This window comes from Zalophus californianus, chromosome 4, assembly GCF_009762305.2.
Source record: "Zalophus californianus isolate mZalCal1 chromosome 4, mZalCal1.pri.v2, whole genome shotgun sequence".
Classification (NCBI taxonomy): Eukaryota; Metazoa; Chordata; class Mammalia; order Carnivora; family Otariidae; genus Zalophus; species Zalophus californianus.
In genome coordinates, this window is record NC_045598.1 from 101,337,401 (window position 1) to 101,360,964 (window position 23,564).

Here is a 23,564-nt window from a genome sequence, read left to right on the forward strand (position 1 = left end):
CATTAGGCATTGTAAGCAGGTGAGTTTGTGAGAGGATTGGCATTTATGATCAAAGATGTGGCAATGGGACAGGTGAACAAGACAGGAAGGAAGTAAAGGCAAGGAAACCAGTTAGGAAGCAACTGCAGGAGCCCAGGTGTGGGCTGAGCTGTCACCAACATGGACAGGCTAGACCTCAAGTACAGAGGAAGAGAGGAAATGGGGAACAGTAGACAGGTGAGAGGTGCCTCGTGGCTAGGTTAGGGGCCTGAGTCTAAGTGGGGTAAGGGAGAAGGGGGGTCTAGTTTGAAATAGGTGGACTATACATCACCACTACCCATTTATATCAACATGTTGAGTGTGAGGTACTTGTCGAGTTTCCAAGGATAATATGCATCAAACAGTTAGAAATACGAGCCTGAATGTGGGGGTAGGGGTGGAGTGAAAAGGGTGACTATAAAGAGTCACCAGCAACTGAGGAAGATAATGACAGCTGAAGCCATTGGAGACAGTGAGCTGGGGGAGCTGTGATATGGCTCAAAAGAGGGCTCAAAACAGAGTTCCAAGGAACACAAAAATTTAACAGATGAGGACAAGGCAATGCAGAAGCAAAAGGAATAGTCAGAATACAGAAAACCCGAAAAACCAGTGCCCTGAATGTCAAGAAGCAAGTAATCAATAGCACAGACAGCTTTTCTTCTAGTGACAGTGAAGTAAAGTTCTGATCCCCAATCTTGACATATATACTTTAGGCAGTCAAATACTTCTGCCTTTCTCTTTCTCTTTCTCCCCTCTTAGAACTCTCAAAAGGAAGTTAAAGATAGTTGTTTGGAACACTCTAGTTCCTTATCCTAATGTTAAATGTACACCAGAGTTAGAGAATCCTTAAGAGCAACATGTCAAGATCTAAGAGATGCTAAAGAAAGGTATCTGCTGAGAATAGGAAAATATGACCCTGAGTCACATTTGTTACCTGTAAAACCAACTTGGCAGGTGCACTCATAGTCATCCCGGCTACGCACGTGGCAGGTGCCTCCATTCAGGCAGGGGTGAGAAACAAAGCAGGGGTGAGTGGTCGAGTACTGGCAATCATCGCCTGTGAACCCCAGGGCACATCGGCACGTGGCTTTCCCCAGCATGGCCTGGGCCACACACGTCCCACCATTCTGGCAGCGGTTCTTCTCACAGGGGTCTCGATGTTGACAATATTCTCCCAAGAAACCCTCCGGACATCTGTATAAAAAGAGAGGAGTCCATGAAAACACCTGACTTCTTGTAAGTCCAAAAACTTTACAAGATAACGCAGTGCATTCAAGAAAACACTAGACTATGAATTGAGAGACCTAAAGGTACAACCTGTAAAACTGCCTTAGTTCAGAAGTGCTTAGAGAACTTAACCACACACTCTCATGTCCTTTCAAGTCTTAGTAGGTGACAAAATACCAGGTGGGTGACCCAGCATGGTCTGCCATGGCCAGTCAGCACAATCCTTATCAAAGGCAAAATGCAACCACAGCTTTTCTCATGTAAGTACAGGCGGGTATGGTGAAACAGCACTTTTTTGTGCAGCACTGTTGATACTTGTCTGTTTAAATTCATTACCTTTCTCATTTTGACTAAGCCATTTGATAGGATTAAGACATTCACATGATAATGCATGGACGGACCCTCTTATCCTCTCCAATTTAGAACATGTAAAATATCATGTGCTTTCTCTCAATTAGGCACTGAGAAATAATAAGTTCTTCTTTTCTTGTTTCTATTGAGACATCAACTGGCCTATATCTAGATTTCTGGGTTATGTTCAGGGGTTACATTTCTCCGTGATGGAGAAAGAAAAAGGAGGTACAGGAAAGGGGAAGGGTTCAAAGGGGCCTTTTTAAAAACTTAAATCTGTTAAGATATAAATAGCAGGCAGCTTTTTTAACCAAATAAAAAGCACAAAACATAATGAAAATGACATAAAAATATCTAAGGTACCATATAAATGCCAAAGTGAATAAGACAAAACAATTCAAGAATAACATTCTGTAACATTCTCCACGTGGCATATTGAGGAATCTTTTTATGTGCAACCCACTGATTCATAAGATATGCAACCATCCCAAATTGTACGTAGTATTTATGACAATCCTACATTCTCTAAACAGCATTTTTTAAAAAAGGTATAGATAGTCTCCATTTTCCTAATATAGGGGTTATTTAAATGAGACCTCTAAGAAGAATTCAAAAGTAACACAAAGACTTTGATTCTAACTATAAATTTCACCATTTGGCTGTCACCTCAGATATTTGGTTAAACCTATTTCTCCATTTTACTTTTTGAAGGATAGCAAACTAAGTCTACAAGGCTGCTCCATCATTACCTCAAAGATGACACACTTAAACCAATAAAACTCCCCCCTCACAACCAGCTCCCATCACAGCTCCCTATGTGCAGATTCTGTGTCCTGATTCTCCCTGTTGCCCAGACTTGAAGTACGGGTATCATGTATTCCTCCTTCCTGTCTTTGTCCAATCACACCCAAGATGTTTCCTTGGGCATTGGTTGGCAAGGTGAGGTCTTCAGAGGTCCCAGCTATTGAGAAAAGGAGGAGGACCAACTATTAAGGAACTAAGACAGAACATGCCCAAAAGAATTGTGCAGTAGTTAACATGGCTGGAGGAGGAAACAGAGCTGGTAGGTGGCTCCCCTCTTCCTAGATCTGAAGACAGGAAGCACTGCAGAGCCAGGAGCAGCTAGAGCTCTGAGCATCTTCATGAGCAGGTGAAGCTAGAGATGGAGAGGCAGCGAAGAGAGGGCAGAGCACTAAAACCAAAGACTGGCTGCAGTTTCTGGGAGGAGTGTCTACACCTCATATGGTCAGAGGCCTGTTTGGAGTGAGTCCTGGTGCTGTGACCCTAGACGTGTTCTTAACTTCACTGTTAGTTCTTTCACATTTTAAGTAGTTAATAAAGCTACCTACATTGTTGTAAGAACTGAACAAAATCAAGTATGGGAAGAGCCTTATGTTAAAAAGTTTTGTAAATGAAACATTTTTTCCTCTCTTTGCACGTATTGAGGAAAATATGATGCTTTATTCAGATCACAGCTTGATTTGATAGTAGGTTATTTTCTGATTTTTTTAAAGTAGAAGAACAAAAACTGCCAATGTAGCATAGCTAAAATTATCCCTGAGCTATATTATTAAAAGCATTTGTAACTTATTTAAGAAGTCTGTTATGGATGATGTTAAAAACTGCAACACAATTCTCATTCACAGTGGCAGTCCTATGGGCATTAAGCCTGGCTGACACTCTTGATTCAGCCATACGGAAATTATTCACCTTATAAATAATGGCAAAATTTTAAACCTGGGTGGGCTTTTCCCAGCTTTGCTCCTGGACTATGACACCACCACCACCTCCCCAACACTATCATGTGGCATCTGCTCAGAGAATGCAAATTCATTTAAATATTAGTATCATAAACATGTAAAGAAACCATAAGGTTCCCAGGAAAACAAAAACGAAACAATATGAAAATTTCTGGAGCCAAAGAAGAATATTCCTGAATTATGTGTCACTAGGGTTTAATCTGCATTGTTGCTCCCTACCAAGTACATGAAAATAAGTTTCAACTAAGGTATGTTTAAGAAACCAGTAAAAGCAGAGGTGGGCAAATACAGCTTGTAGACCTACTATGGCCCACTGCCTATTTTTTGAATGGCCCATGAGCTAAGAATAGTTTTTTCCGTTTTTTTAAAGATTTTATTTATTTATTAATGAGAGAGAGAGAGGCAGAGGGAGAAGCAGGCTCCCTACTGAGCAGGGAGCCCGATGCAGGACTCGATCCCAGGACCCTGGGATCATGACCTGAGCCGAAGGCAGATGCTTAACCATCTGAGCCACCCTGGTGCCCAGTTTTTCCATTTTTGAGTGTTTAGAAAAATGTCAAAAAAAGATAATATTTTGTGACATTTGAAAATTATGTAAAATTCAAATATCAGTGTCCATAAATAGTCATATTGGAATACACCCATACTCATTCATTTATGGATTGTCTATGGCTACTATGCATTACAATAACTGGGTTAAGGAGTTGTCATGAGACCATTTAGCCTGCAAAAATATTTGCTATCTGGTGCTTTATAGAAAAAGTTTGCTGGGTGCCTGGGTGGCTCAGTCTTTTAAGCATCTGCCTTCAGCTCAGGTCACGATCCCAGGGTCCTGGGATCAAGTCCCACATTGGGCTCCCAGCAGGGAGTCTGCTTCTCCCTCTCCCCCTCCCCCGACTTGTGCTCTCTCTCTCTCTCAAATACATAAAGAAAAGAAAAAATAAATACAAGAAAAAGAAAAAGTTTGAGTAAGAAAATATATGAAGCCCAATTCTACATATAGCATCCAACAGGCTTATTAATAATGATGTTAATGATGATGAAGAAGAATGTTCTCACATCAGTTTTCTGCAAAGAATATTGCACTCATTCATTCATGCAACAAACATTTAGTAAGTGCCCATTATGTGCCAGATATTGTTCTAGTGCTAGGAAAGTCCTTGAACTTGTGGAGTTTAAATTCTAGTAAGGGAAGATAAAAAACAAGATTAGTAAGTAAAATATATAATCTGTTTGGTAGAGTTAAGTGCTATGAAAAAAATAATAAGACAAGAAACGGGGGATGGGAGGTGATGGAATTGGGAATAGTAGGGTATAGATAAAATGAAATGTTTTGGTTTTAAATAGGAAAATCAGAGAAGGCCTCACTGAGAAGGCACATTTCAGTCAACACCTAAATGAGGTGAGGAACGAGCCATGCAGGTATCGAGGGGAAACGTATTCAAGGCAAAGGGAACAGCAAATACAATGGACCTAAAATAGGAAACAGTCCTGGCTTGTTTGAGGAATAGCAAGAAGACCTCTGTGGCTCTCTCAAAGGGATTAAGAAAAAGAGTAGCAGATAAATGGATGAGAGCTATACTGTTAGGCAGATCATGAGGGGTCTGTAGACCACCATGAAGAAAGCTTGAGGTTTTTACTCTAGGTGAGATAATATAATGTACAACTGACTTAGTCTCCTAAAGTCCATACACAGAACTACATCTTATTTTTATGTGAAACTAGACCTACTGTTAATATAATATTTAATTTCTTATTTAAAATGTTCTAGAGGGCTAGACATCAATCAGCCTATTTATTTACCTTAAAACATGTACAGATCTCTTTAACCTAACAAATCTCTTTTAAATTAACAAATCTCTTTTAAAATGTTTTAATGAACATTTTTCCCTAAGCCCTATTTCCCTTTCCAAACTCTTCCTCTATCACAACCAAACTTCTCTAACTGTGGCCTAATTTCACAGTTTCCCTTTCTCTTCCATCTAGTTCTTACTTGTCCCTTTGCAACAAAACTTTCATTCTAATTATCGCCCAGAAATTATGCTCTTAGAGCAATGACTTTCCCCTCGTCAAGTTCAGTCTGCAATTTCATCATAAAGAAATTCTCTTTCCTGGAGCACCTGGGTCACTCAGTTGGTTAAGCATCCGCCCACTCTTGACTTCAGTTCAGGTCATGATCTCAGGACTGTGAGATAGAGCCCCCGCATTGGGCTCCACGCTGGACGTGAAGTCTGCTTGAGATTCTCTCTCTCTCGCCTCTATCCCTTTCCACCCCTCCGTCTCTAAATAAATTAATGAATGAAGAATAAACCTAAAAATATTTATTTAAAGAAATTCTTTCCTGTAAGAGGTGTCTCTGACCACGCCTTCTAACATTTTAATCTTTTTACATTTGGTTTCTAGGACGCCCTCTATCTCAAAGCTTGGTAAATTCTTAGTCTGATTCCTCTTCTTCTTCCCCATCAGTTATGGGGGAGCTTTAAGTTTGGGATGCACTGCTCTTTCCTTTCATATGCATTTGTTATTGTTGTTGTTGTTCATTCGGTTTTAAACAACTACCTTCATGTACCCACATAAACAGCTCCAGTTCCATATGTTCAGTTTACTAAAAGTCATCCACTTATCCTAAAATACTCTGCAGTACTTGAAACTGAACATTTGAAAAGTGGGATCATTTTCCTACAAAACTTTAATTCTTCCATTTTTCTAAGGTTTCCATTCACAATCTCAAAAAGCCACTTTTGGTTACTGCTTTTAAGTTATATATAACATTATCATATTCTGACAAGTCTTATTAAGTGAATTCCTACAATAATCACCATTCATATTCACAGTTTCCTTTTTGATATAAATTCTGATCATCTTAAAAGCCTCAGGCCAGATATTATCCTTGGAATAACAGAATCTTGGGATTCAACACACCCTAAGGTAATTTCTACCCAGTGAGATAATTCTTTCTAAGATATCCTTAAAAGATGATTGCCAATCTCTACTTGAATATAAGCAGTTAAGCAGGGTGCCTGAGTAGTAGTAAAAATTTAATAAATGCTTGAAGTTATTATTGTTCTTGCTATTAAGAGTATAGATTCTAGAACCAAACCACATGGAATTTCAATTACAGCTCCCCATTTACTTGATGTATGACCTTGAGCAAGTTATTAAACTTCCTTGTTGTAAATGGATTTAATAATAGTGCTTACCTCAGAGGGTTTTTAAATAATTGTAAAATACTTAGAATGGTATCTGGCACATAGTAAACACCATGCATTTGTTAAGTAAAATAAAATTAATGGCTCACTACTTCAACAACAGAACAGTCTTCAGTGTGGTGGATTGCATTATCAGAAAGCTCTTTCTTGACTCTTAATCATAGGAAACAAACTGAGGGTTGCTAGAGCGAGGGACCTGGGGATGGGGGAAACTGGGTGATGACATGAAGGAGGGCATGTGATGTATCAGCACTGGGTATTATTAAGACTGATGAATCACTGACCTCTACCTTTGAAATCAATAATATATGTTAATTAATTGAATTTAAATTAAAATAAATAAATGAAAAAGGAAAAAAAAAAAGAAAGTTCTTTCTTTCTGATGTCTTAAATTCTGCCTCCCTCCTTGGTATATACCAAGATACCTAAAAATGTAAGTCCATACAAAAAATTTGTAAAGGATATCATAGTCTATTATTCATAACAGCAAAAAGCAGAAACAACCCAAATGTCCATAAGCTGATAAATGGAAATAAATAAATGGGTCAATAGATAAAAATGTGGTATATTCATACAATAAAATATTATTTGGCCATGAAAAGGAATGAAGATCTGATACATGTTATGACATGGATGAACCTTGAAAACATCATGCCAACTGAAAGAAGCTAGACACAAAAGGCCACATAGTGTATGATTCATTTTTATGAAACATCCAGATAGGCAAATAGAGATATAAAGAGATTATTGTTGCCAGGGGCTCGGAGAGGAGGGGAAAACAGAGAAACCACCAAGGAGTGGAGAGCTTCTTGAGGGTGGGGATAATAAAATGTTTTGAAGATAGATACCGTTGATGGTTACACATATCTGTGAATATACCAAACACCACTGAATTGTACACTTTAAAAGGGTAAATTTAATACTATGTGAATATCTCATTTAAAAATTTTTTTGCCTCCCTAAAATTTCACTTAGAAAATTCACTGTCTCTAGAATAAAAAATGAGCCTTTGCTTCTCTAACCTGTAGCCCTTCAGAACTTAAAGATAGTTATGTTGACCCTTTGGTTCCTTTTTTACAGGATTCAGTACTTTGGACTATTCTTAGTATAAATATATTTCCAGGGTGCTGGGTGGCTCAGTCGGTTAAGCATCTGCCTTTGGCTCAGATCATGATCCTGAGTCCCAGGATCGAGTCCCACATCGGGGCTCCCTGCTTAGGGGAGTCTGCTTTTCCCTTGCCCTTCACCCTACTTGTGCTCTCACTCGCTCACTCTATCTCTCTCAAATAAATAAAATATTTTTAAAAATAAATTTTGATAAATTTTAAAAGGAAAATAATTTCCTGACCTCCTCACCATTCAGTGGCTTCTATGCTTAAGCTAATAATAGTAATAATAGTGACCAACATTTTTAAAGCACTTACTGTGTATTATGTATTTGCCATGCATTTTACAGCTATTATCTCTTTTGTTATTCCCTATAACAGTATTGGTATATTATGATCCACATTCTGCATATGAGGACTTTGAAGCTTAGAAGGATTAAGACTTCACAGCTAGATGGCAGAGGCAGGTTCTAAGCCACATATGACTCCAAAGCCCATGTACCCCAAACATTGGGCCATCCTGCCTCCTCCTACTAGATGATTCTAGTTCATCAAAAACCTCTTTAAAACATAGGGTCCCAGGGGCATCTAGGTAGCTCAGTCAGTTAAGCATCTACCTTTAGCTGAGGTCATGATCTCAGGGTCCCCTGCTCAGTGGGGAGCCTGCTTCTCCCTCTCTTCTGCCCCTCCCCCTGCTCATGCTCTCTCTCTCATAAATAAAATCTTAAAAACAACAACAACAAACAAACACAGGGCCCAAATGAGGAAAAAAATAGTTAACACATGTGCTCTTACCAGCACAGCTTAGAGCTTGGACTATCTGGACAGTATATTTTTACTATTGCAGCATAAAGCTGTGTTCATTTTTTAGAAGCCACAAAATACTATTATGAGCTACTGAAGATACAGTTAAAATGCAGATCTTTTTTTCACATGAACTACTCATGCTGTATTTCTTGTATCCTATACTTGTACAACACGTTTTTGAACACAATAATTGGACCTGTCACCGTGCTGAATCTTTACCCCAAGTTTCTTTGACTGAGATAACTTTTACACTTATTTCTAGAAGCACAGAATTTCAGCACTGCACCATACCTCAGAAATTAACTGGTCTGAAACCCTATCTTACTGATAAGAACACCAAAGCTAACTGACCTGCCCCAAATTTGCTGTCTGTGAATCTAGCAATTTCCCCCAGTTTTGCACCATCTACAACTATATCTCTATCTTTACCTAGATCTTTTATCAAAGCATAAAACAGTACTTAACTGAATGTATCCTACCAGTCGTGCCCCAACACTGGCATCTATTCAGTCAGCTCTAACATCTTGGCTGCACCAGCATCCTCTTCATATCTTTCTATAAGGATAACCAGGAAATTCCTTGCTAAAACTAAGCATACTACTTACAGAACAATCCTTTTCAAGCACAATTTTGATCATGTCACTGCTCTGCTCAAACCAGCATTAGCATCCAGCCCTTCAAATCCAAGTTTCTTAGAATCTATGACCTATTTGTCTGCCCTACTCCTATCATCAACTCCCTTACTCCTTAGTGTAACAGTCCAGATGACTTCCATACTCTTGTTACTATTCCCTATATAAAAAATCTTCTAAAACTTTCCCATCTGACATCTCTAATTTTGCTCCTTTCTTCCACCCTTGCTTCAAAGATCTGTTCAAATCGTCTTCTGTTAAGCCCCCTCCAAATCACCTCACCCATCTCTGATCCCCCCAAAACAGCAGATGCAGTGCCATGTTATGCACTACATTATTTCTACCAGTATGGCACTACTTTGTTTAAGCCATTGCTATGTTATGTCTTTCCTGAGCTTCTCTCGAACTCCCATTTGGTATCTTGTTGTAGGAAGGGCATGTCTTGAGACACTTGGTACAGGTACCTTGAATACCATGAGCCCCTTATACCACTAAGCAACTGGTTCGAAGAAAGGTTAAATTTCATGTGATGGATAAAGTCAGTCTCTCGATCCAAATATATTCCCAAATCCCCTACCAAGCCCACAGTGTTCTGCCTGGTTGAACATGGGCCAGATCAACCCCAAGAATCATCCTGAGGTACAAGATTATCCCTCATGCCCCAGGAGGCTGAGGAGAATTATGGACATGGAAGAAAGGGGGTAAATGGGTAAATGAGACAGACAGAAATAAAGGACCCCTATTTCCTAAAGTAGGAGACCTTTCAAATTTGCAAATCCCTTTTCAACTGTAATACAAGTTTTAATACAAGTCAGTAATAGCATAACCCAGTTAGTTATCTTTCCGCCTGAAAATAAGAACTTCAATAGCTCCCTTCTTGAGATGGCTCAAGTTGAATTTGGTCAGGCTGGAAACTGGGCTAATCATCCAAATCTCTCAGAAATCTGTAGTTCTATTAAGTTATTACCTCAGTATAATTTTTGGAAAACAGCCTGTATCTTGAGCTAGAGGTGTGTGTTAAAAATTTTCTTTAAAAAACTAAATACATAAATAAATAAATAAATAAATCTAACAGCTGCCTTTTTTTCCCAAAACTGTCTGAATGCCTCCCTTCTGAAGGGAATTTAACTTATTTTAGTAGTTCTCTCATGACTTCCTTCTGTTCTGCCCTCTTTTCTAGCTTTGGAACTCTGAAAGAATACAGTTAACAGAGGAGGCTGTGAATACAGGAAAAGTTTTGGAGGGCTTTTCTCTGTAAAATAATTCCATGAACTAATCTGCATATTTATCAGGCCCATACATATATACATTCCTTTCTTCTGAAAAAGTCTGCCATTTCTGACATGAAGAAGTCCACTCTTTCATTGTTACTGCTCAAACACACATGGGGAATGGGGAAAAGGTGGGGGGAGGGAAGGAAGGAAGAAAGAGGGAGAAAAACAAGGGATTCCTCCTCTTGCAACTAGAAAGCATTCCAACTGGAAGGACGCCCATACGACCCCTCAATAAAACAGATGAGAAACAGACCCAACTCTCACATGTCACCAGCAGCCTGGATGCGTTTACATGTAGCCACTTTACAGATTTCAACGAAGCTGGGATTTGAATAGCAATTCCAATCTGTCTGGCAATGGCTGCAGTTCAGCATCAGGCTCCCTAGTAATACAGGACAGAAAAGTTTGTTCTTTCAAGTTTCCTAAGTGAATAGCCACTCGTCTAGAGAAAAGCTTAAAACACTGTAGCAGCTTGTGTCAGCTCCAAGATGACTGAAGTCCGAGCAGAAATAAGCCCCCTTTTCCAAATAAAAGCCAGTGTTCTCTCACCTTGTTTTCTCCACCGAATGTTCTGTATCAGCAGGGTGAGCCCAAATTGCATCCAGGGCTTTGCTGCAGCTCTGCCTTCAGCTTTTTTTAGTGAGGATTTGGTCATTAAGAAAATAAAACAACAAAGCAAAACCCCACCGCATACAAGAAGAAAAAAGAGAGCGTGCTTCACAAAACAGCTATTTCAAAATCATGATTTTTTTAAAAAACTATACAGAATGGAACGGAGGGGAAAAAAATGTCTCATGTGGGTTGCGTCGGCCCCGCAGCTGCTCTCATTAAAGCGCCTCTTTACTCCCTCTGGCTAGTTTCCAGCAGAAAATTCTTTAAACAGAACTCTGCTTTCAACCCACTTTCTTCTTGCTCTGGACCTCTCGGCCCCCCAATCCGCAGTGGCAGCCTGCCCTGGCTGAGCTCTAGAGGGGGGAGCTGTCGTTAAGGTAAATGAGGTAAAAGCAGGAGAAAAAAAATAACAAAACCCAGAAACCAAATTAAGCATTGGTCAGTAACAAAGGTCTGTAGTTTGAAAGGCCCCAAATCAGTCTGTTCTTTCCTGTGACCATAATGCCAGCTTAGTTTCCTGCTCCCTCCCCCGCTCCCTATGTTAAAGTAGATAAAAATAATTGCTAACAGCCAGGCTAACTGTAACCAGTGAAAGTTCCTCTACAACATTTAATTCCCAAGGCTCAGCTACAAACTTCTAGATGCCCCAGAGCCTACAGAATCAGGTCTATATACTCTGAGGGTGGCATTCAAGAGGATCATCCCACTAGTCTAACCTCACTGTCCCCTCTTCCCATGCTCTAGTTGATATCCCATCAGACTGTCAACTTTTTAATTCTGTAACTCTGTGTAAAGATAACTAACTGGGTTATGCTAATTACTGACTTGGTATTAAAAAACAACACATGAAGACTCCTAGTTAACTTCCTGGTAAAGAGGGGGAGAAAAGGGAAGAAGCTCTGTCCTGTTGACTTCTTGCTGTTCCTACTCCCACACTCACTCCCCTCCCCAAAAAAGAAAGAAAGAAAGAAAGAAAGAAAAAAGGAAACACTACAGCTTACTCAGCAAGAAGAGAAAACAAAAAGAGCTTAAAAAAAAAAAGTATTTGTGTATAGTTAGGGCCTAGTACTGGGCTGGTTTGTGGTAAAACACGCTTTCTAGGCTTTGCTGGTTTGATGTAAGGAAACAAAGAGAAATATACAATCAATATCTCTCTCTCTCTCTCTCTCTCACCACACACAACTTTTTACCACAACTAATAATAAAGACTACCAATACTGCAGCACAGCCCATTTTTCCACTATGTAATTCAGCTTCCTGAACAGTACATTTCTGCTTTTCTTGTAGAAGTATTTCAGAAAATGTTAATCTTGGTTCCCACATTAGGCTGAATGCTTCCAATTAAAAGTTTCCCACAGGAAAAGAATTTTACGGGGAATTGTGAGGCTGGGAATTATCTTCTAAAACTCCACCTCACTTGGTTTCTATGTGTTCAGGTTTTTCACCCCTTCCCCATTCAATAAAGCAATAAACACATATGTAGTTTTTATAAATCCAAACCAAAAAAGAAGCTGCAGTGGTACTAGTTTTAAAGCTGTAATTCATGGCATCATTCATCCTCATCAGAGACTATGAAATCAGTAACCACTGCAATGGGAAACCATGCTTTATTTACACAAGAATTTGCAAACACCCTTATCTTCCAGTTTACAGTCGGGGCTCCTTTATCAGAACTCAAAAGCTGAACCCAGCACCAGGCTCTTCAATCATCACTTGAAAGATTGGGCAAGGGCACACAAAACGTGTTGAAAGACTTGCATTGCTGCTACAACAGAAGGTGGTCTTCCCTATGTCTTCTTATTCAGGTGCCTTGCCATATTCTACTGCACTGGACCCTGAGAAAATGTCTACTTCTACATGATTACAACATGGCAAACATATTCTAAACATCTGAGTTTACAAAAAGCACCCTCCACAGTAACAGGCAAAAAATGAATGAGTTAAGCCAGTTGTTCCCAAGCTATCGCCATACAGTCACTGCAAGAAATCTGCAAACACAGAGCACTCTCTAGACTACTAAAAGAATGTCTTGCTCCATATTTAAATAGACTGTAGATATTGTTATGATTATTAAAATATAAAGGTATTATATACTGGCTACTGATTTTTTTAGTGGATTTTGGTATTATGCACTGCATTTCAAACAAGAGATGGAAAAATGGTTTCACTCAAGATCATATCTCCTTTTATGCATTACACTCTTCTTTCAGCTCCCAGAATGTGCTACAGTCCATCACTTCTCACCTCCAGACTTTGTACATGCTCGTCACTCAGCCAAAACACTTTACCTGACCCTTTCTCAGAACTAAGCCCTAAAATTCCTTCAAACTTCCGTTTAAATGTTTTTCCTCTGAGAAACAGGCTTGATTCCCCCACTGCATACTCCCAAACCCTAAAGTATCATATCACTCATTATCCTCTATTTTGATTATTTGTCTTCCCAAAAGACTAAGAATTGTCCACCACCACACTAACACAGTAATTGGTATATAGAAGGCTTTCAACTATGCAGTACCACATTCTTAATGGAAGTAAAAAGGAAAATGCAGGTGTCCATGGAATCCTAAAAAGGCTCTTTAATTACAACTCAAAGTTTGGGAACCATCAGGTTGAACTATTTATCCAAAGGATTATCAAACCTAATTAAGATTCCTAATATGGAGAGGATTTCTTAACCTCATTCACCCTAAATCATTCAATGGACTAGCCAAACCCATATGGAGATTTTTTAAATCACATTTTCCCCAAAAATATGAAATTAACTAAACATGCATGTATGTGCAAATGCATGTGTGCACGCACACACACAGTCTTTTTATCTCTTGTACTTTCATTAATCTTTATTAATCTTGATAAAACATTGGTTTTATGAACCATCAGAGTCTGGAGTCCTGAGGAACAGAACATCCTATTAAGTCCTCAGTAGCATGAACCGCTAGATTCTTAAGAGACTGAGCAGTAAAAATTAAACAAGATTTCAGAGAAGAAAAATGAGTATGGATGCCTGCTTTCTGTTCCCCAGCATGAATGGATGACTGCCTTCAAAGTTCTAAAGTCCAAAAAAATGTCTGAAAGTGAAACAGTTCCAAAAGCTTATAGTTGGTCTGAAAAGATTCCTAGTTCAAAAATAATTGTACCCAAGGGCACCTGGGTGGCTCAGTTGGTGAGCATCCACTCTGGATTTCAGCTCAGGTCATGATCTCAGGGTTGCAGGTTTGAGCCCTGCATTGGCTCCACACTGGCGTGGAGTCTGCTTGAAATTCTCTCTCTCCTTCACCCCTCTCTAAAAAAATAAATGATAATAACAATAATTGAACCCAATCCTATCAAACCAAACCTGAATGTAAGAGAAGGCAGGAGAAAAATCTGCATTTCTTTAAACTTTAAGAGGACAAAAAATATTCCTTTGTAGGTCCAAAATAATCATTCTCCCCAAAAAAGGGAGAAGGGGAGACTCACACAAGCAGGTATGCAAAACTGTTCCATGGATAATTGGAAATTAAATATAATTTCAGAATGCCCCGAAACACTTAAATTTCCTAATTAGAACCACAGATAACAAAAATAATGGACATCATGAGAAAAGAAATTAACAGTGCCTAACCCTACTTCAAACAAAGACTTCCCTTTAAGATAAGATCATGGGGTGCCTGGGTGGCTCAGTCATTAAGCGTCTGCCTTTGGCTCAGGTCATGATCCCCGGGTCCTGGGATCGAGCCCCGCATCGGGCCCTGCTCAGCCAGGAGCCTGCTTCTCCCCTCTCCCTCTGCAGTTCCCCCTGCTTCTGTTCCCTCTCTAGCTGTCTCTCTCTGTGTCAAATGGATAAATAAAATCTTAAAAAAAAAAAAAGATAAGATCATGGCCCAAGGGGTAAAAAAATTGGTTCTTGGGGGTCATTCCTAGATATTACAACAGTGTATGGCCTTCCAAAGAGCCACAGTAGATAAACAAAGATGCAGTTTATCTGTGGTATTAAAACTGCATTGGGGATATGGGGGAATTAGGAAAAAGTCTAAAACAGCTTCTTTGGGGCAAAGAGTGATAATGATAAAAAGACTGAAGAACACTGAGATAGTATATACAAATAAAGTAATTCTTAGCCTATTATCTGGGACTTCATAATGCTCATTAACGTTGAAAAGAAAGTTCCCACAAATGATGCCTGTATTAGTACACAACTGATCCTTGAACAACATGATGATTTGAACTTGGCAGGTCCATTTACATATAAGCAGATTTCTTTTGATACAGTACAGTACCATTAATGTATTTTCTCTTACGATTTTCTTAATGACATATTCTCTCCTCCAATTTACTTTACTCTAAGAATACAGTAATAATACATATATCATACAAAATATGTGTTAATCGACTTTTATGTTATCAGTAAGGTTCTGGTTAATAGTAAGCAATCATAGTTTTTGGGGGGAGTCAAAAGTTATTGGATTTTCAACTGTGCAGGATCAGTGCCCCAAAGCCCTGTGTTGTTCAAAGATCAACTATATATTCAAATTCAAGTGTCCTGAAAATAAAAGTGGTTCCTCATCTTTGGAAATTCCTTCATCTGTATCTGATCTGTTGTATAATCAAAGTCTATGCCTCCATAGGAACAAAATGAAAATCCTGCAAAAAACAGTGTCTAATGGGAAAGTTTATCTGACATACATCTAGATATCATACAGATTATTTCTTTTAAGAGTACAACACTATCTTATTTTACATTCTTGCAGTCTTATAACAACAAAAACAACAGCAAAGCCCACAAACCCTCATCAATGGAAGATACTAGCACCACACGGGCGTCTTAGCCTATGGATGCCTATACTTGGAAGCATACTCTACATTAACTGTACTGCTGGGATTGGGTTTGGTTTATTTATGTTTTTTCTAGATTATAAGCTTTTGAGAACAATTATTAAAACCATCACCATCCCACATAATCACCTAAAATCTTTCCACACAAAGGATAACTTTCATGAAGTTAATGACATCAGCATTTAATACTTCTATGGCAGTAAGAGAACAGTTATTGCTCCCCAAAATGTAATGTTTTCTTATTTTTTAATACCACTCATTTAATTTAACAGGATCTTACTTTTGTGTAGACCTCCGGTATAGATCATCTCAATAGAAATGCAGTATCAACCAAAAACTGACACAGGAGGATTCAGATATAATTCTTTGTTCTAACTTCAGCAACATCTGCTTCAAGAACTTCTGTTACATGCTTAAAAAAACAAAACAAAACAAAAAAACCAACTGACCACAAAAAACCATTCTTCCAGTTTATACCACAGCACTTGGAGGATGTTTCAAGTGGCTATTAGGCTCTAAGGTAAAGGTTGGCAAATATTGCCCTGGATGAAAACCAGCTGTTTTTGGATCTCCACCCCAGGAGCTGGCTTTTACATTTTTTAAATGGTTACATTTTAAAGGGGTATACTGGTACCTATATATCCTCAATTTGCCTCTTGACCAGCAAAGCCTAAAACATTATTATCTGGAACTTTAAGAAAAAGTTTACTGATCCCTGCTCTAAGGCCATGACAGAATTAAAGTATATGTAGGTGACAGGGCGCCTAGGTGGCTCAGTCGTTAAGCGTCTGCCTACGGCTCAGGTCATGATCCCTGGGTCCCGGGATTGAGCCCCTCATCAGGCTCCTGCTCCACGGGAAGGCTGCTTCTCCCTCTTTCACTCCCCCTGCTTGTGTTCCTGCTCTTGCTCTCTCTCTCTCTCTCTCTCTGAAGAAAGAAAGAAAAGAAAGAAAGAAGAAAGAAGAGAAAGAAAAAGAGAAGAGAGAGAAGAGAGAAAGAAGAGAGAAAAAGAAAGAAAGACAGAAAGAAAGAAAGAAAGAAAAGAAAGAAAGAAAAAGAAAGAAGAAAGAAAGAAAGAAAAAAAAGAGAGAGAAAGGAAGAGAAGAGAAAGAAAGGAAGAAAGAAGAAAGAAAGAAAGAAAGAAGAAAAAAGAAGAAAGAAAAAGAAGAAAGAAGAAAGAAAAAGAAAGAAAGAAAGAAAGAAAGAGAAAGAAAAGAAAGAAAAGAAAGAAGAAAGAAAAGAAAGAAAGAGAAGAAAGAAAGAAAGAAGAAAGAAAAAGAAAGAAAGAAAGAAAAAAAGAAAGAAAGAAAGAAAGAAAAGAAGAAAGAAAGAAAGGAAAGAAAGAAAGAAAGAAAGAAAGGAAAGAAAGAAGAAAGAAAAGAAAGAAAGAAAGAAAAGAAAGAAAGAAAAAGAAAGAAAGAAAGAAAAGAAAGAAGAAAGAAAGAAGAAAGAAAGGAAGGAAGGAAGGAAGGAAGGAAGGAAGGAAGGAAGGAAGGAAGGAAGGAAGGAAGGAAGGAAGGAAGGAAGAAAGAAAGTATATCCAGGTGAAAACACATGCTTGAAATTTAGGTAACTTTTTGTTTACTAGAAGTCAGGCCACTTTAGAAGTACTTGTAATGAAATATGTTTAATTTCAGAAAGACAATTGAATGGTCAAAAGATCATTGTCAACTGCCACATCTCTGCATAATTAGAACCAAGATAATAAAAATAATGGACATCACGGAAAAAAATTATGGTGTATAACCCTAATATGGTGACTTATGGCAAAAACCACTACTTACCTTAAAAGGACCATGGCCCAGGGGATCAAAAAAATCTTAGATATTACAATGATTTGTAGCCTTCCAAACCAGAGAAACTGAGTATCAAGCAAGCATCCTGAAAGTGTACACTCAAGTTTACTCAAAGTGAAGATAAATGCATTACCCCAAAAAGACGAGAGAGTAATAAGCAAAACAGACACTATGAAACCTGAAATAGCCCAGGCTGGACCTGTACTTAGGAATCAAGTTGAAGTTCTAAATAAAATCTCCAAATCTAAACAAAAAAACAGCATTATGGTTGACACCATAATATAAATCACAGCTCAACCCATGTTTTCACACTAACTCTGGGGAGGCACTTTACTTACTAAACTGAGTCAAGCAAAGCCATACCTGATGTGGCTACAGTCCTGTATCATTCTGCTTTAAAAACCCTTGCCTAGTGGCAGGTGAGATATATTTAGGGCATACGTGAACAATATATATTTTTAATATATGTATTACATATACATATAAAGTCATGAGTTTATTTTTTTATCTGAATAAGAATAAAAATGTAACTAGTATATTGTTTTACAAATCTCTTACCTAAGACTTTAGCATGTTCGCAGATCTTTTTGATAGACTGGCTCCCATAGACCTCTACACCAGCTCTGGCTCTGCCACTAGATATTAACCTTGTACCAGCCCACTTTACTTCTCTGAGCTTCAAAAAACTCTAATATTCCCTTTAGGTCTACAATTGTATGATTCCATTTTGTATGTTCCATAGCCCCTTGGATATTAATATAGCATAGACCTCCCTTATGAGGAACTCAAAAGAATTTCCACACTGTTTTCATGGAATGTTAAAAATAAATGTGTAGCTAGTTAAAATTCTTGGTTTTTAAAATTGCCTCACAAAAGCACTAAGTTTTTTTTTAATTCTATTTTTATCTCTCTATATATAGATAGATACATATATAGCTCTATTTAGAGACACAGATACATCTATACACACATACACATATACATGTTCACCCACATTAATTCCTTGAGGGTTGGTACCAAGAATGAAAGGAAGTAGTGCTGAATCTTTAGATCGCCTGCAGGGGTCTAAGGAACCATTTTTAGTCCCAGTCTACATTCTAATCAGTTATGTAATCCAGGGGAGGTCCCATATTAAGCCCTGGGCTCCTCACATGTAAAACAAAGTGAGTAAGCGAAGTGCTTGTCAAAGTCCTTTTAACCTCCTAAGCATGATAACTCTACAATTTTGGCTTTGAATTCCCTCAGCAATACTGCCCAAGGATAACAACGCCTGCTATGTTAATGCTTGGAGAGAGAGAGAGAGAGAGAGAGAGAGTGAGAGTGTGTGTGTGTGTGTGTGTGTGTGTGTGTGTGTGTCTGTCTGTCTGTCTGTCTGTCTTGACTATTGACCCCTCCGAGACGGGGCTCCTGGCACAAATTGGTCTCTTACATCCTCCACACTGCCTACCAATCACCATTCTAAGTGCACAGACAGTTCAGTGCTCACTGGAGTAAAGAACTGCTGCACAACTCACACTTTCAGCTAACCCCTCACAGGAAGCATAAAGAGGCAAAGAACAATATATTTAAACAAGATATGTAGAATAAATAAGAATCCTGAACCTAAAAGGGAAAGAAAGGCCTTCCCATCTTCTCCAAAACATGAGAGCCTGTGTTCTTCCGACCAGAGTGGTGGTAGACGCTGCAAGTCTCTTTATGGAATCTGACCTGCTGATAAATCTCACAAGGCTAAAATTGACTGATGCGTGTATAAAACAATGGTCTGGGAAGGTCTGCTCCAAATTTAAACTTGCAGGGAATAAACCACTTAAATTCATGTAGGACCTTTTTCCAGATACCATTTTTATATGTCCTCTCAACACAGCATAAATACCTACCTTAATCATTTTTTCCACTCTTGATGTTCTCATTAATTCTTATAAAATTTAAGAAAGAATAAGTGATGCCCTATAATTAAAGAGATTGCGTCTGTGGAGACTAATTATGAACTCCTGATACTCAGTGTCAGCCTTTGCCTGGAAGGAAATGAGTCAACTTTTCATTAGTAATCAAGTTCTCTCCGTTTTTTAAAAATGACCCAGAAATGCGAGGCCATGAGTTGTAGCAATATGAGGCAGAGAATCAGATACCACAAATATTATATACAAATAGGACTAAGACAGAAAATTAAAGTCAAAGAGGTTCCTGAGGTACTTTTCAGGATGACTGAAGTTTCAGAAGGGGCCCAGTAAAATAATTCATCAGGGAGTTGTATCTGGCTTACACAAGAACGGGCATTTCAAAATCTTAAAGGGACAGGCAGTTAAATGGCTAAGGCCCTACCATGGTCTAGCCAAGAGAATCATAACCATTGTCAAATGTTTTCCACACAGAATAGGCAGCCCTGGTTTATTCTGGATAATTGAGGGTTTTGGTATGTACTATATAATCAGAGGAAACAAGCAGTAAAGGACATGAGCTAATTTGGGCTAACCAAAGATTTGGCTAACAGATGCTTGCTTACTCTGGATCCCTGCAATGAACTAGATCAGGCCAATGATATGCTGGACAGAAGAGGTCAGAGGATGGGATACCTGAATTATCAGCTAGGAGAATGAACCAGGCCATATATGACAACTGATCCTATTCTTCGTGTCTGTTTTTCCATCATTTTCCTATCTTAACCCATTCTTTTTCTTGCCTCAGAGATGCTTGGATTCTGAATTCCTTTGTAAATGGTGTCCACAAGCTTACCTGGCTGCTTCTGAAAGCAGCATAAAAATCAAGTCAAAACCAAAAAGTTCTAGGAGTAGGAAAGATGATGCTCCCATCTTCCCCCCTTCCTGTCCCCTGGTCTTCCCCTCCAACCCTCACTCTAGACATTTTATCTTCAACCATTCAAGCCAACATGTATATGGAATGATTTTTTTAAATCAGTTATCTATCACTATGAAACCAGATGAATCCAACATACTGGTTTAGTAAAACTTCACACATCCTAAAGTAGAGACAAAAAAGAGAAACAAGATGTAGAAAAGTTTTAAAACTATGTCATTAAGAACAAAACGATGGGGGCGCCTGGGTGGCTCAGTTGGTTAAGCGACTGCCTTCGGCTCAGGTCATGATCCCAGGGTCCTGGGATCGAGCCCCGCATCGGGCTCCCTGCTCAGCGGGAAGCCTGCTTCTCCCTCTCCCACTCCCCTGCTTGTGTTCCCTCTCTCTCTGTCTCTCTCTCTGTCAATTAAATAAATAAAATCTTTAAAAAAAAAAAAAGAACAAAACGATGAAGGGGCGCCTGGTGGGTCAGTCATTAAGCGTCTGCCTTCAGCTCAGGTCATGATCCCAGGGTCCTGGGATCGAGCCCCACGTCAGGCTCCTTGCTTGGCAGGGAGTCTGCTTCTCCCTCTCCTCCCCGCTTGTGCGCTCTCTCATTCTGTCACTATCTGTCTCTTCTCTCTCAAATAAATAAATAAAACCTTAAAAAAAAAGAACAAAATGATGAAGATATTGGTAATGATTATTCCAGGAAACAACAGCCCCTCTGGTCCCCTCAGTCTCTGTACTTCCATCCTTCTACTACCCATCTCCGTCAATATTCTCAGATTTATAATCTAAGTGATCCCCTAAAAAATCCTCTGATTTTAATCTTCTGTCCTGTAGTAGTTGCTCCGTTGTCTGAATCTCCATAGTTTTTATCATCTGTGCTGACACAGTGGGTAGTTACAGACTACTGTATTTTATACATATATGTATGCCTCATCTCCCTAACAAGATGGCAAGATGTCAGAGGACTGCCACCATGTTTTATGTGAGAGAAACATGACATTCATTAGCAGACACTCCCAAGGTATTTTATACTCATAAGTAAGTTTGTCAGAGAGCACAAACCTCTTGAGCCTTTAGGTCTATTCACAATACCTAGCACAGTGCTCAGTCAATGTAGCCAACTCAATAAATACTAGTTTGATGAAAATTAAACTTTTCTTTGAAGAGTGCTATGGACTGAATGTTTGCATCCACCCAAAATTCATACAGTGAAACTCTAATCCCCAATATGATGATATTTGGAGGTGGGGCCTTTGGGAAGTAATTAGGTAGATAAAATCCTGAGGTAGGTTCCTCATGATGGGATTAGCGCCCATATAAGGAGATGAAGGGACCAGAGCTTTCTCTCCCTACTAGTGAAAATATACAAAAAAAAAAAAAAGAAGAAGAAGATAGCAGGAGGGGAAGAATGAAGGGGGGGAAATCTGAGGGGGAGAAAAACCATGAGAGACGATGGACTCTGAAAAACAAACTGAGGGTTCTAGAGGGGAGGGGGGTGGGGAGATGGGTTAGCCTGGTGTTGGGTATTAAAGAGGGCACGTTCTGCATGGACCACTGGGTGTTATACACAAACAATGAATCATGGAACACTACATCAAAAACTAATGATGTAATGTATGGTGATTAACATAACAATAAAAAATTATTAAAAAGATATACATAGTGAGAAGGTAGCCATCTTACCAGGGAGAAGGTCCTCATAGGGAACTGAATCTGCCAGTACCTTGATCTTAGACTTCGCAGCCTCAAGAACAGCGTGAGAAATAATTGTCTGCTGTTTAAGCCACCCAGTCTGTGGTAGTTTGTTATAACAGCCTGAGCTGACTAAGACAAAGAGTAAGAATCCTACAGTGCTTCGGTCTATCTGACCTTCAGTGTTCAGGATACAGGATTATAGATAGAGCAAGTACAGGAAGGTGGCCTGAATCTATAGAGATTCAGTACCCTAAATGCCACTATCCCACATAAGTCCTAATCAGGTTATTTTTTCATTAACACCTACCTTCTCCTCATACTTATGTGAAGAAAAAATATTGGATATGATGTTCCAGTTGGATGGGTTCAATGAGTAATACCACCTATCACTGAAATAATGCCTTTATTAGTCTCTGCTTTCACTTTTCTTTCATAAAAGTCTTTTGATAAAGATTCAAGTAATAGTTTGTTTAGGAGAGGACCATTTTAAAACAGAAGGTAATTGCATTAATAAGGGAAGCCTGAAGGCATCAGTATAAAAATCAGTGAGACATTTTTGGACACAGAGCATGAAGTGCTAGCAAAGATTACTAACTTTGGTAATCTTTGGTAAATAGAATAGGTAGGTAAATAGAATATAGAAAACTTTGGGAAGCCCCAGAGAAATCGTAATTTACCGTACATTGAAATGTAAAGTAAAATACAACTAAGACAAATACAAAAACAAAAAACTCACAACACACACACACACACACACAAACACACACACACACACACACACACACACACACAGAAAGACTGTAGGGATGGAGGAGACACCAAACTTTACTCCTTGCTACAAAATTCCTAGCTATGGGACGTTTAGAAGAGCACTTAAAGGACGCCTGGGTGGCTCAGTTGGTTAAGCAACTGCCTTCAGCTCAGGTCATGATCCTGGAGTCCCTGGATCGAGTCCCGCATTAGGCTCCCTGCTTGGCGGGGAGTCTGCTTCTCCCTCTGACCCTCCCCTCTCTCATGCGCTCGCTCTCTCTCATTCTGTCTCAAATAAATAAATAAAATCTTAAAAAAAAAAAAAGAAGAGCACTTAAAGAAAACCTCCTTCATGCCCACATATTTATGCTAGCTTAATGGAAAAAAAGTATTTGGAAATTTTTAGATAATTACATGTTTATCACATTCTGATATCCCCACCCCTCTGTATTCAATCTTGCTAGCCTCGATGAAAGATAGACAGCCAAAATTTAAAATGAAGTATTTAATTAAGCTACTCAAGATCCTAGAAGAAAAATATTTCTCATCCTGCTTAGTCATAAGAAAAAAGGGGAGAAAAGAATTCCCACATGAAATTAATGGGGCTGACATGCCACAATGGAACAATAAGAAAGAAACTTTAGAAAGGATTATGGTTAACTTGGGGACTGTGTTGAAAGAAGCCTAGCTAAACTCACATCTATTCA

General features: G+C 38.9%; 1 protein-coding gene across 1 annotated transcript in view; it reads right to left on the reverse strand.

The window, feature by feature from the left end:
- NOTCH2 (notch receptor 2) overlaps positions 1-23,564 on the reverse strand; it is a 167,142-nt gene that overhangs the window by 94,244 nt on the left and 49,334 nt on the right. Inside the window, exon 3 of the mRNA XM_027599059.2 lies at positions 953-1,212. Within this exon, the coding sequence (XP_027454860.2) occupies positions 953-1,212 (260 nt within the window). The remainder of the gene's footprint in view (positions 1-952; positions 1,213-23,564) is intronic.